Source organism: Mustelus asterias, unplaced genomic scaffold (genome assembly GCF_964213995.1).
Source record: "Mustelus asterias unplaced genomic scaffold, sMusAst1.hap1.1 HAP1_SCAFFOLD_949, whole genome shotgun sequence".
In the NCBI taxonomy this organism is placed as follows: Eukaryota; Metazoa; Chordata; class Chondrichthyes; order Carcharhiniformes; family Triakidae; genus Mustelus; species Mustelus asterias.
The window spans coordinates 23,144-37,793 of NW_027590895.1; the positions used below are offsets into that span (position 1 = coordinate 23,144).

Below are 14,650 nucleotides of genomic sequence, written 5' to 3' on the forward strand. Positions count from 1 at the left end.
ATCTAGAAACTCAGCTAATGTTCTGGTGGACCCGGGTTCGAATCTCGCCATGGCAGATGGCGGAATTTGAATTCAATAAAAAAATCTCGGAATCAAGAATCTACTGATGACCCATCGTCGGAAAAACCCATCTGGTTCCCTTTAGGGAAGGAAATCTGCCATCCTTACCCCGGTCTGGCCTACATGTGTCTCCAGAGCCACAGCAACGTGGTTGACTCTGAACTGCCCTCGGTCAGCTAGGGATGGGCAATAAACGCTGGCCCAGCCAGCGACACCCATGTCCCGCGAATGAATAAAAAAGTCCTGGCAACCTTTCTGACGTAGGGGGGCTAAATGAGGCTAATAGAAAACACATAATCATGGGTTTAAGAACACTAACACAATATTGACTTAAGATTGAATGATCTTAGATTATGGAGAGCGGTGACAAGACGGTGTCGCCATAAAGGACAGTTCTAACTGAATAACACATTTTTTTCATTTAAAACATGTATTTTGAGTTTATAAAATGGATGCAGTTTGCTTTTAGAATACAGTTTGTAAAGCTTTAGCCAATAGCAAGATACATCAGGGCCTGATGGGATGAGGTAGCAGATGGAGCCTGCATTCCGTAGGACAATGGTTTTACTGAAGGCAGCCATTTTATCAGCAGTCGTCAGAAACAAAATGGCTGCCAATGCCAGTTTGATGAATAGAACTATACAGCTCCAAGCTGATAACACAGGGGCAAGGCACGCATAAGGATTTCCTCAGCGTCGGATGAGTGTCACGTGGATTCGAGTCTGTGGGAATATTCTCCCGTCTCACCGTCCAGCGTCCTGTGTTGCTGGGCAACCGAGGGAGGGAACATCCAAAATTAAGGACAAGTAAGATCCCATGAGGTCAGGATGTAAATTGCTATTGGCTGGAGTTGGTGACAGGGATGGTTATTGACTGATTTGTATTAATGTTTACTGGATTATGCCCACCGGAAAGGTGGGAAATATGATTTTGAAAATGTATAATTGCCCTCACGGGGGCATTACATTTCAGAGTGATATTGGGCTGCCTGCATTCTCTGCCTGGAATGCTGGGCTACTTTATATCATTCTCCCATTCGATCAGTTTGGTCAATAAAAACACAAAAATAATTAATAATATTTAAAAATAAATAATAATAAAAAAAACACAGAAAGCATTCTTTCTGGTTGTATCACAGCTTGGTATGGGCTCCTGCTCTGACCAAGACCACAAGGAACTACAAAAGGTCGTGAATGTAGCCCAATCCATCACACAAACCAGCCTCCCATCCACCGACTCTGTCTACACTTCCCGCTGCCTCGGGAAAAGCAGTCAGCATAATCAAGGACTCCACGCACCCCGGACATTCACTCTTCAACCTTCTTCCGTCGGGAAAAAGATACAAAAGTCTGAGGTCACATACCAACCGACTCAAGAACAGCTTCTTCCCTGCTGCCTTTTGACTTTTGAATGGACCGACCTCGCATTAAGTTGATTTTTCTCTATACCCTATGACTGTAACACTACATTCTGCACTCTCTCCTTTCCTTCTCTATGAACGGTATGCTTTGTCTGTATAGCACGCAAGAAACAATACTTTTCACTGTATCCCAATACATGTGACAATAATAAATCAAATCTATGTACTCTATGAACGGTATGCTTTGTCAGTATAGCGCGCAAGAAACAATACTTTTCACTGTATCCCAATACATGTGACAATAATAAATCAAATCTATGTACTCTATGAACGGTATGCTTTGTCAGTACAGCGCGCAAGAAACAATACTTTTCACTGTATCCCAATACATGTGACAATAATAAATCAAATCAAATCAAATAAAGTCACATCTTAAAATCAGTACACTGCGTTTCATGAGTCTCTGTATTTGGTTTAAGTTCAGCAATACACAGCATCAAAAGAAAACCCCCCCCTACTCAACGCTTCTCGGCCTTTTGGCTAAGATCAAGTGTGGTCTGCCGATGCTGCACTTGGTAGTGGCCATTGGGTTGCATTTAAGCTTCATTTTCATATGAAGCAACTTTTAAAAGCGGCATCTTGGCCTTTTGGCTAAGATGCAAATGAGATCAAGCCTTGGAGGCGGAGACGTCCGCCTACTCCAATCAGCTTGGCTCATGTAGATCAGGCCCAAGACAGGGGAAAGGGTTGCATACCCTGTCTTGTCAGCCTGGATCGGAAATGTCTCAACTTGTTGAGACTCTGAATTGGACTTGATTTGATTGAATTGGAAAAAACGCTTTGCTACTCCTGTTTGTGTTTGCTTCTTGAACCTGTTGTCTGAAGCTGGTTAGGCTGGAATGAGACTCCATTCACACAGCAAGACAGTATTGGAACAGCCCTCAGGGATAGCAGGCCGGGGGGGGGGGGTAGATGGTGGGGTCAGTGGCAGAGACCCAGCCCCAGACAGCAGATAGTGCAAACAGCCCGGCTGTGAGCGGCCGCCCAGGCCTCCGACCGAACAGAGAGAAAGGTTCCCGCTCACTCACCAGGGTTCCACTCGATGGTGTTGTCGGTCGGTCCTGAGGATTGGTACTTATCAGAATAACGCTCGATATCTGGGGAAAGAGAACAGCGGCACTGTGTCACATTGCAAAGCAGCAGCAGACATCAAACACAAACACATCAGAGCCAAACTGAGAGATAGGTGGCAGCACTGAGAGGTCCATTTTTTTATATACTTTCCCAATTCAATCAAATCAAGTCCAATTCAGAGTCTCAACAAGTTGAGACATTCCCGATCCAAGCTGACAAGACAGGGCTCTCACCTCCTGTCTTGGGCCTGATCTACATGAGCCAAGCTGATTGGAGTAGGCGGACGTCTCCCCCTCACCTCCTCCAAGGCTTGATCTCATTTGCATCTTAGCCAAAAGGCCAAGATGCCGCTTTTAAAAATTGCTTCAAATGAAGCTCAAATGCAACCCAATGACCTCAACCAAGAGCAGCCCGTCCATACCACACCTGATCTTAGCCAAAAGGCCGTTCAGCAGGGTGTTAGTCGGAGCTGTTAAAAAACATTTAGACAGTTACATGGATAAGATGGGTATAGAGGGAAATGGGCCAAACGCGGGCAATTGGGATTAGCTTGATGATAAAAACTGGGCAGCATGGACAGGTTGGGCCGAAGGTCCTGTTTCCATGCTGTAAACCTCTATGACTCTACACTGTCCCCCATCAAACCCTCCCAGGACAGGTACAGCACGGGGTTAGATACAGAGTAAAGCTCCCTCTACACTGTCCCCCATCAAACACTCCCAGGACAGATACAGCACAGGGTTCAAGGTGAGAGGTGCAAAAGGGTTCAGAGGGACAATATTTTCACACAGAGGGTGGTGAGTGTTTGGAACAAGCTGGCAGAGGCAGTAGCAGAGGTGGGTACAATTTTGTCTTTTAAAAAGCGTTTAGACAGTTACATGGGTGGGATGGGCGTCAAGGGATTTGAGCCAAACGTGGGCACTTGGGAGTAGCTTAGTGGTAAAAGCTAGGCAACATGGACAAGTTGGGCTGAAGGGACTGTTTCCATGCTGTAAACCTCTGTGACAGATTACACATGATGTGGAGATGCTGGCGTTGGACTGGGGTAAACACAGTAAGGAGTCTAACAACACCAGGTTAAAGTCCAACAGGTTTATTTGGTAGCAAACGCCACTCTAACAACACCAGGTTAAAGTCCAACAGGTTTATTTGGTAGCAAACGCCACTCTAACAACACCAGGTTAAAGTCCAACAGGTTTATTTGGTAGCAAACGCCTCCAAATAAACCTGTTGGACTTTAACCTGGTGTTGTTAGAGTGGCGTTTGCTACCAAATAAACCTGTTGGACTTTAACCTGGTGTTGTAAGACTGCTTACACAGATTACACAAACAGGGTAATGGGGTGGCATGGTGGCACAGTGGTTAGCACTGCTGCCTCACAGCACCTGGGACCCAGGTTCAATTCCAGCCTTGGGTCACTGTCTGTGCGGAGTCTGCACATTCTCCCCGTGTCTGCGTTGGTTTCCTCCGGGTGCTCTGGTTCCTCCCACAGTCCAAACATGTGCGGCTTAGGTGGATTGGCCATGCTAACTTGCCCGTTATTGTCCAAAGATGTGCAGGTTAGGGGGATTGGCCATGCTAAATTGGCCCTTCGTGTCAGGGGGATTAGCAGGGTAAATATGTGGGGTTACGGGGAGAGGGCCTGGGTGGGATTGTGGCCGGTGCAGACTCGATGGGCCGAATGGCCTCTTTCTGTACCGTAGGGATTCTATGATTCTAGGGTAAAAATACAAGACACAGACTGTGTCCACCATCACACAACCTGCCCCACTGGCGCAGGCGGGCACAGATCGCCTTGCGCACATCGTAGGGGTGGAGGGAGTGGGGACAGGGCACACATCGGGAGAGGGAGCAGAGACGGTGTTTGGGGGGGGGGGGGGGTTGAGAGAGGGGTGGAACGAGGGTCGACAGGCCTGGCAGTGTCGAGGGGGGTTGCAATGTTTGGGGTGGGGGGAGAAGAGAGGGGGGGCCAAAGGAAGAGAAGAGCGGGCGATGGGAGGTGGTGAGCAAGGAAGAGGAAAGCAGGCGATGGGGAAGAGACGAGGCGACAGGCTCCCGAATGGCGTCCCACTCTGTTACCTTTCTTGGGAGCTGCAGGCTTGACGTAATAGGGCAGGCTCCTCATAGCTCCACGCAGCTCCTGCTTCAGAGCCAGCATGTACTCCGCTTCCTCTCCAACATGCAAGGGAACGGCCTTGAACTCTAGAGACTGAGACACACACACACACCATCAGAGAAAGGATTGAGGCTCAGCTCACTGCAGCATCACCCCAACATTCAGGACAGTCCTCAACACACACTGGACACCCTTACCCCCGTTACCCTCCGTACACAATCACTCAAAACTCCCTCTGACCCTCCCTAAACACACAAAACTCCCTCTGACCCTCCCTAAACACACAAAACTCCCTCTGACCCTCCGTACACAATCACTCAAAACTCCCTCTGACCCTCCCTAAACACACAAAACTCCCTCTGACCCTCACAACACACTCAAAACTCCCTCTGACCCTCGCGACACACACAAAACTCCCTCTGACCCTCGCAACACACACAAAACTCCCTCTGACCCTCGCAACACACACAAAACTCCCTCTGACCCTCGCAACACACACAAAACTCCCTCTGACCCTCGCAACACACACAAAACTCCCTCTGACCCTCGCAACACACACAAAACTCACTCTGACCCTCCCTACACACACAAAACTCCCTCTGACCCTCGCAACACACACAAAACTCACTCTGACCCTCCCTACACACACAAAACTCTCTCTGACCCTCCCTACACACACAAAACTCCCTCTGACCCTCGCGACACACTCAAAACTCTCTCTGACCCTCCCTACACACACAAAACTCTCTCTGACCCTCCTTACATGTGGTCAAATTTGGCATGTCAGCCATGATTCTCACCAATTTTTACAGATGCACCATAGAAACCATTCTTTCTGGTTGTATCACAGCTCTGTGTGGCTCCTGCTCTGCCCAAGACCGCAAGAAACTACAAAAGGTTGTGAAAGAAGTCCGGTGCATCACTCAAACCAGCCTCCCATCCATTGACTCCGCCTACACTTCCCGCTGCCTCAGGAAAAGCAGCCAGCATAATCAAGGACCCCACACACCCCGGACATTCTCTCTTCCATCTTCTTCCGTCGGGGAAAAGATATAAAAGTCTGAGGTCACGTACCAACTGACTCAAGAACAGCTTCTTCCCTGCTGCTGTCAGACTTTTGAATGGACCTACCTCACATTAAGCTGATCTTTCTCTACACCCGAGCTATGACTGTAACACCACATTCTGCACCCTCTCCTTTCCTTCTCTATGAATGGTATGCTTTGTCTGTATAGCGCGCAAGAAACAATACTTTTCACTATATCCCAATACATGTGACAAGAATAAATCAAATCTATGTACTCTATGAACGGTATGCTTTGTCTGTAGAGCGCGCAAGAAACAATACTTTTCACTGTATCCCAGTACGTGTGACAATAATAAATCAAATCACTGAGAATTGCGGCAATTACTGCAGACACTTAAGTGTTGTGGGACTATGCCTTTAAGAAACGTATTTACATCTTGTTCCTTGAGAAGGATATGTTAAGATTTAACTGTGTTTTAACGGTGCCGTTTTGTCTGCTCCAGGCAGCCCACTTGCTGAGAATGCAGGAAAGCAGCTGTTCCTAGTTATTGGAGTGTTTGCTTTAATCTGAGCTAACGCAGTCTTGTTATTTTGTTTTGGGTTGTCCCCTGGGGTTTCAGAGTAGGGTTTAATTGGATTGATTGACAAGAGCCAGTTGTGTGCTAATGGGAGGAGTTAAGCTCACAGAGACAAGCAGGCAGTTTCTCTTTAGATTTGCAAGGAGCAACAGCTCTTCCCTTTCTCTCTCTTGCTGGAGATTGCTGTCTGGGACCTGCTAGGTAATAGGTCCCTCTCTCTCCAGAGGACTAACAGATCGTGAACCAGCACATGAGCTGGCTCTTGGATAACTGATTTTGAAGAGGAGTTTGATAAGGTGCCGCATTAAAGACTGGTCCAGAAAGTGAGATGGCAGGGAGTTGGGAGTCGAGTAGAGAACTTAGGGCCTTAATGCTTACGAGGAATTTGGATGTGGTTGTGGTGACAGAGACTTGGTTGAAAGAGGGACAGGACTGGCAGCTGAACATTCCGGGGTATAAGTGTTTTAGGTGAGACAGAGGAGGGGCCAAAAGAGGTGGGGGAGTAGCAGTATTAGTTAGAGAGCATATTACAGCGGTGCAGAGGGAGGACAATTCAGAGGGGTCGTGTGACGCGTCACTGTGGGTGGAGCTCAGAAACAGGAAGGGCGCAGTCACTATGTTGGGGGTGTACTACAGGCCCCCCCAACAGCCCAAGGGAAGTGGAAGAACTGATATGTCAGGAGATAATGGATAGGTGCAGGAAAAATAGGGTTGTTGTAGTGGGAGACTTCAATTTCCCTGGTATAGACTGGAAATCGTGTAGGGTTGGGAGTCTGAATGGGGGGGAATTTGTAAAATGCGTACAGGAAGGTTCTTTGGAACAATATGTAGATAGCCCGACTAGAGAGGGGGCTGTACTGGACCTAGTACTGGGGAATGAGCCCGGTCAGGTCTTCAAAGTTTCGGTAGGGGAACGTGTGGCAAATAGTGACCACAATTCTGTTAGCTTTAGGATAGTGATGGAAAAGGATGAGTGGTGTCCCAAGGGTAAAGTGTTGGATTGGGGGAAGGCTAACTTTAGTGGGATTGCGCAGAAATTGGCAGCTGTTGATTGGGAGAGGCTGTTTGAGGGTAAATCCACATCTGGCATGTGGGAGTCTTTTAAGGAACAGTTGTTAGGACTGCAGGATAGGCATATGCCTGTAAAAAAGGATAGGAAGGGTAGGATTCGAGAACCGTGGATAACCAGGGAAATTGAGGGATTGGTCAAAAAGAAAAGAGAGGCGTACGTTAGGTCCAGGCAGCTAAAAACGGAGGGAGCTCTGGAGGAATACAAAGAAAGTAGGAAAGAACTCAAACGAGGAATTAGAAGGGCAAAAAGTGGTCACGAAATGTCCTTGGCAGACAGGATTAAGGAGAATCCCAAGGCATTTTATTCATATGTTAGGAACAAAAGGGTTGTCAGGGAAAAAAATCGGACCTCTCAGGGACAAAAGTGGGGAATTATGCTTAGAGCCCAAAGAAGTAGGGGAGATCCTAAATGAATACTTTGCGTCGGTATTCACAAAGGAGAGGGATGTGTTGACTGGGAGTGGGAGCGTTGACCCGTTAAAGAAAATCTCCATAACAAGGGAGGAAGTGTTAGGTTTTTTAGGGAATATAAAGACTGACAAATCCCCAGGGCCTGATGGAATCTATCCAAGGCTGCTCAGGGAGACGAGAGATGAAATCGCTGGGCCTCTGACGCAAATCTTTGTCTCGTCACTGGACACAGGTGAGGTCCCAGAGGACTGGAGGATAGCTAATGTGGTCCCGTTATTTAAGAAGGGTAGGAAGGATAACCCGGGAAATTATAGGCCGGTGAGCTTGATGTCCGTGGTAGGGAAGTTGTTGGAAAGGATTCTTAGAGATAGGATGTATGCGCATTTAGAAAGGAACAAACTCATTAACAATAGTCAGCATGGTTTTGTGAGAGGGAGGTCATGCCTCACTAACCTGGTGGAGTTTTTTGGAGAAGTGACTAAAATGGTTGACGAGGGAAGGGCCATGGATGTCGTCTATATGGACTTTAGTAAAGCGTTTGACAAAGTCCTTCATGGTAGGTTGGTGCAAAAGGTTGGATCTCATGGGATAAAGGGGGAGGTGGCTAGATGGGTGGAGAACTGGCTTGGTCACAGAAGACAGAGGGTGGTAGTGGAAGGGTCTTTTTCCGGCTGGATGCCTGTGACTAGTGGTGTTCCGCAGGACTCTGTATTGGGACCTCTGCTGTTTGTGATTTATATAAACAATCTGGAAGAAGGTGTAACTGGGGTGATCAGTAAGCTTGCGGACGACACGAAAATGGCAGGACTTGCAGATAGTGAGGAACATTGTCAGAGGCTACAGAAGGATATAGATAGGCTTGAAATTTGGGCAAAGAAATGGCAGATGGATTTCAATCCAGATGAATGCGAAGTGATGCATTTTGGTAGAACTAACATAGGGGGAGCTATACGATAAATGGCAGAACCATAAAGGGTGTAGATACGCAGAGGGACCTGGGTGTGCAAGTCCACAGATCCTTGAAGGTGACATCACAGGTGGAGAAGGTGGTGAAGAAGGCATATGGCATGCTTGCCTTTATAGGACGGGGCATAGAGTATAAAAGTTGGGGTCTGATGTTGCAGTTGTATAGAACGTTGGTTCGGCTGCATTTGGAATACTGCGTCCAGTTCTGGTCGCCACACTACCAGAAGGACGTGGAGGCTTTAGAGAGAGTGCAGAGGAGGTTTACCAGGATGTCGCCTGGCATGGAGGGGCTTAGTTATGAGGAGAGATTGGGTAAACTGGGGTTGTTCTCACTGGAAAGACGGAGGATGAGGGGTGACCTAATAGAGGTGTATAAAATTATGAAAGGCATAGATAGGGTGAACGGTGGGAAGCTTTTTCCCAGGTCGGTGGTTACGTTCACGAGGGGTCATAGGTTCAAGGTGAGGAGGGGGAGGCGGGAGGAGGAGTGGGGGGGGTGGTTTAACACGGATATCAGAAGGACATATTTTACACAGAGGGTGGTGGGGGCCTGGAATGCGCTGCCGGGCAAGGTGGTGGAGGCGGACACACTGGGAACGTTTAAGACTTATCTAGATAGCCACATGAACGGAGTGGGAATGGAGGGATACAAAAGAATGGTCTTGTTTGGACCAGGGAGCGGCGCGGGCTTGGAGGGCCGAAGGGCCTGTTCCTGTGCTGTATTGTTCTTTGTTCTTTGTTATTATGGTAGAACTCTGAGGAGTAACAAGCAGAGGGATCTGGGTGTACGTGTCCACCAATCACTGAAAGTGGCAACACAGGTGGATAAGGTAGTCAAGAAGGCATACGGCATGCTTGCCTTCATCGGTCGGGGCATTGAGTTTAAAAATTGGGAAGTTGTGCTGTAGCTGTGCAAAACCTTAGTTTGGCCTCATTTAGAATATTGTGTCCAATTCTGGTCACCTCAATACTAGAAGGATGTGGATGCTTTGGAGGATACAGAAGAGGTTTACCAGGATGTTGCCTGGTCTGGAGGATATTAGCTACGAGGATAAGTTGGAGAAACTTGGTTTGTTTTCACTGGAACGAGGGAGGTTGAGGGGGTGGCCTGATAGAGGTTTACATGATTATGAGGGGCATAAACAGAGTGGGTAGTCAGAAGCTTTTTCCCCAGGGTGGAAGAGTCAAGTACTCAGGGACATAGGTTTAAGGTGCGTGGGGAAAAGTTTAGAGATGTGTGAGGTAAGTTTTTTTACACAGAGGGTGGTGAATGTCTGGAACGCGCTGCCCGGGGAGGGGTGGGAGCAGGTACGATACCGGCATTTAAGGGGCAACTAGACGGATACATGAATAGGATGGGAATGGAAGGATACGGGGTCTGTAAGTGCGTACGGTTTTAGTTTAGGCATCATGATCTGTGCAGGCTTGGAGGGCCGAAGGGCCTGTTCCTGTGCTGTACTGTTCTTTGTTCTGTTACTAGATTGGATTGAGGGTTGGTTGACTAACAGAAAGCAGAGGGTCGGGATAAATGGGTCCTTCTCTGGCTGACAATGTAACTAGCGGGGTGCTGCTGGGCCTTGGACCTCAACTGTTTACAATCTATATAAATGATCTGCAAGCAGGAAGAGTGCAACTGAGCAAAATTTGTGGATAACACTAAAATAGGCGGGAAAGCAGGCAGTGAAGAGGATATAAAGATTTTACGGATGGATATAGATAGATAAGGTGAGGAGAATGGGCCAGAATCTGGCAGATGGAGTTTAAGTGTGAAGTTGTCCATTTTAGCAGAAAAATTAAAAAGGTAAATTATTTAAATGGAGAGCAGGTTCAGAATGTGTTCTGGCAGAGGGAGTTGGGTGTCTGTGTTCATGTTTCACAGAAAGTCGGGATGCAGGTGCAGCACGTAATAAAAAAGGCAAATGGGATGTTAGCATTTAGTGCAGAGAGACTGGAGTATAAGAGTAGAGAAGTGTTGTTGCATTTGTATCGGGTGTTGGTGAGACCACATCTGGAGTATTGTGTCCAGTTTTAGTCTCCTTATTTGAGGAAGGGTGTGATGGCATTGGAGGCAGTTCAGAGGAGGTTCACCAGATTGATTCCGGGGATGAAAGGGTTTGACGTATGAGGAGAGATTAAACAGTTTGGGCTTGTACTTGCTGGAGTTTGGAAGGATAAGAGGGGATCAGATTAAGGTCTATAAAATACTAAAAGGGATTGTTTAGTTTATTTATTGGTGTCACAAGTCGGCTTACATTAACACTGCAATGAAGTTACTGTGAAAATCCCCTAGTCGCCACATTCCGGCGCCTGTTCGGGTTACACTGAGGGAGAATTTAGCACGGCCGATGCACCTAACCAGCACGTCTTTCCAACTGTGGGAGGAAACCAGAGCACCCGGAGGAAACCCACGCAGACACAGGGAGAACGTGCAGACTCCACACAGACAATGACCCAAGCCGGTGAATTGAATCCGGGTCCCTGGCGCTGTGAGGCAGCAGTGCCAACCACTGTGCCCGATTGATAAAGCAAATGTAGACCAAATGGTTCCTCTTTTGGGACAATCTAGAACAAGAGGGCACAGGTATAGGATGAGAGACGGTAGATTTAAAACTGAGATGAGGAGGAAGTACTTCTCTCAGAGGGTGGTGAGTTTGTGGAACTCGCTGCCCCATAGCGCGGTGGAGTCTGAATTATTGAATGGTCTCAAGAAGGAGATAGGTATGTTTCTAATCGAAAGAAATGGGTGAAAGGGAAATGGGGAACAGGTGGGGAGGTGGATTGGAGACCAGGGAGAGATCAGCCATGATCTGATTGAATGGCGGAGCAGGCTCGAAGGGCTAAATTGCCGACTTCTGCTCCTAATTCTGATGTTACTATGAATAATGCTTAAATTGGAACTAGAGATAGTTAGCAGTTAAGAATTATCCCTTGTCAAGTTTAGGTATTTCAATTGGGTGGCACAGTGGTTAGCATTGCTGCCTCACAGCGCCAGGGACTGGGTTCGATTCCTGGCTCGGGTCACTGTCTGTGTGGAGTCTGCACGTTCTCCCCGTGTCTGCGTGGGTTTCCTCCGGGTGCTCCAGTTTCCTCCCACAGTCTGAAAGACGTGCTGGTTAGATGGATTGGCTGTGCTAAATTTTCCCTGTGTACCTCAGATATCAGAGGGACGTTTTTCACACAGAGGGTGGTGGGGGCCTGGAATGCGCTGCCAAGTAGGGTGGTGGAGGCAGGCACGCTGGCATCGTTTAAGACTTATCTGGATAGTCACATGAGCAGTCTGGGAATGGAGGGATACAAACGAAAGGTCTAGTTGGACCAATGAGCGGCACAGGCTTGGAGGGCCGAAGGGCCTGTTTCCTGTGCTATACTGTTCTTTGTACCCGAACAGGTGCCGGAGTGTGGCGATTAGGGGATTTTCATAGTAACTTAATTGCAGTGTGAATGTAAGCCGACTTGTGACACTAATAAATAAACTTTTTTAAAGTAGTGCTAATTACAAGGGGGCTCAGGTTGAAGGTGGGGGGGTGGAGTTTAAGGGAGATGTGTGGGGGAAGTTTTTCACACAGTGGTGGGTGCTTGGAACGCGCTGCCAGAGGTGGTGGTGGAAGCAGGCACATAAGCAACATTTAAGAGGCATCTGGATGGGTACATGGATAGGGAGGGAATAGAGGGATACGGACCGAGTAAAGGTAGAAGGTTTTTTTTAAGTTTAGTTAGGGCATCATGATCGGCACAGGCTTGGAGGGCCAAAGGGCCTGTTCCTGTGCTGTACTGTTCTTTGTTCTTTTTCATTCTTGTTATTGTGAAATAATATTATTAAATAAAGTTTGTTTTAATAAAAGCTTCCTGATGGGTCAACAAAATCATACCCAGAGTGAAACACCTTATACTCACATTAATGCCAAAGTCAAACAAAGTTGGGGTCGAATCTAACTTTACAATAGGAAAGGCAGGTTAATAGGGTGGCGAAAAAGGCAGACGGCACACTCGCCTGTATCAACCGGGGTATAGATTACAAAAGCAGAGAGGTGATGATGGAGTTGTACAGAACTTTAGTGAGGCCACAGCTGGAGCACTGAGTGCAGTTCTGGTCACCACATTATAGGAAGGACGTGAACGCACTGGAGGGGGTGCAGAGGAGATTCACCAGGATGCTGCCTGGGATGGAACATTTAAGTGATAGAGAGGTTAGATAGATAGGCTTGGATTGTTTTCTCTGGAGCAGAGAAGACTGAGGGACGACCTGATCGAAGTGTATAAGATTATGAGGGACATGGACAGGGTGGATAGAGAGCAGCCATTCCCCTTAGTTCAAGGGTCAGTTACGAGGGGACACAAGTTAAAAGTGAGGGGTGGGAGGTTTAGGGGGGATTTGAGGAAAAACTTTTTTTACCCAGAGGGTGATGAGGGTCTGGAATGCGCTGCCTGGGAGGGTGATGGAAGCAGGATGCCTCATATCCTTTTTAAAAATACCTGGATGAGCACTTGGCGCGTCATAACATTCAAGGCTATGGGCCAAGTGCTGGCAAGTGGGATTAGGTGGGCAGGTCAGGGCCTTTCATGTGTCGGTGCAGACTCGATGGGCTGAAGGGCCTCTTCTGCACTGTAGGATTCTATGATTCTGAATATACCTTGGAGCTTCTGATCTGGTGCCTAACAGTGTTACATTGATTAACAGTTGGTCAGTTATGGGGTAAACCAAACATTTCCTGGTGTGACGGGCTCCTAGTAAAGTAAAAGTTTATTAGTCACAAGTCAGCTTACATTAACACTGCAATGAAGTTACTGTGAAAATCCCCTAGTCGCCACACTCCGGTACCTGTTCGGGTCAATGCACCCTAACCAGCACATCTTTGGGACTGTGGGAGGAAACCAGAGCACCCGGAGGAAACCCACGCAGACACGGGGAGAATGTGCAAACTCCACACAGACAGTGACCCAAGCCGGGAATCCAACCCGGATCAACACAAGCTCGATGGGTTTGAATGGATTTGACGGTGTTGACGGACTCTCGGGGGGTGCGGGGCGAGTCCAGATCAAAAGGGCAGAACGTTTAAACTTGAACCAGGCTGTCAGTGGGGAAGGAGGGGGTCTCAGGGTCAGGGGTCATCGCAGCGTCAGGGGATGGCTAGGGGTCAGGGTGAGGGGGTGAAGCGTAGAGTCCCTGTAGTGCAGAAGGAGGTCATTCTGCCCATCGAGTCAGCACCGACTCTCCGAAAGAGCGTCTTACCCAGGCCCCATCCCATAACCCCACACACTTACCATGGTCAATCCATCTAACCTACACATCTTTTGGAAGGGTATGCGTCAGGGGTTGAAGGGGCCGGGGTGGGCAAAGTGAGGGTCAGGGGAAAGGGTTATGGCTGAAGTGAGGGGTCAGGGTCGAGGGGGGTGATGATGGGCAGTGGCTGAGGGTTCAGCGGGCAGAGTGAAGGGTCAGGGGTCAGGGGTGAGAGTTGACTCTCTCTCTTACCGGGTAGAGCGGGCCGGGCTGCAGGGTGGGCGGCGGCAGAGTCTCCCCCTTGCCCATGGCCATCAGCTCCACATTGAGAGAGAGCGCGGCCTGGCCCTGAGGCCGGGCCCGGGAGCCCAGCATCCCGGGGACAGGGAGGGCCCGGGGCTCCCTCACACACACGGGCCGGCCCGGAGCTCTGTCTCAGTCTCTGACTCTCGGCATCAACAGCCGCCGCTCGAGCACCTCACAAACCCCGCCCCCCCCCGATTGACAGCCGGGGGGCGGGGCTCAGTTTGAGCATGCGCTCTCCCCTCCTTCGCAGAGTCCCGCGGGGGCGGGGCTCATTCTGAGCATGCGCTCTCCCCTCTCCTTCATGGCGTCCCTCCGGGCCGCGGGGGCGGGGCTGGAGTTCAGGGGACGGGGCTCGCTCTGAGCATGCGCTCTCTGCTCTCCTTCGCAGCGTCTCTCCGGG

At 48.8% G+C, this 14,650-nt stretch overlaps 1 protein-coding gene across 1 annotated transcript in view; it reads right to left on the reverse strand.

Annotated features, from left to right (window-relative positions):
• The window catches only part of polr3glb (RNA polymerase III subunit GL b), a 34,049-nt gene extending 19,635 nt beyond the window's left edge, over positions 1-14,414 (reverse strand). Inside the window, exons 1-3 of the mRNA XM_078205728.1 lie at positions 14,197-14,414; positions 4,634-4,763; positions 2,509-2,577 (exon numbers count right to left, since the gene is read on the reverse strand). Coding sequence (XP_078061854.1) covers positions 2,509-2,577; positions 4,634-4,763; positions 14,197-14,319 — 322 coding nt within the window. The 5' untranslated portion in view covers positions 14,320-14,414. The remainder of the gene's footprint in view (positions 1-2,508; positions 2,578-4,633; positions 4,764-14,196) is intronic.
• Positions 14,415-14,650: the final 236 nt, after the last annotated feature.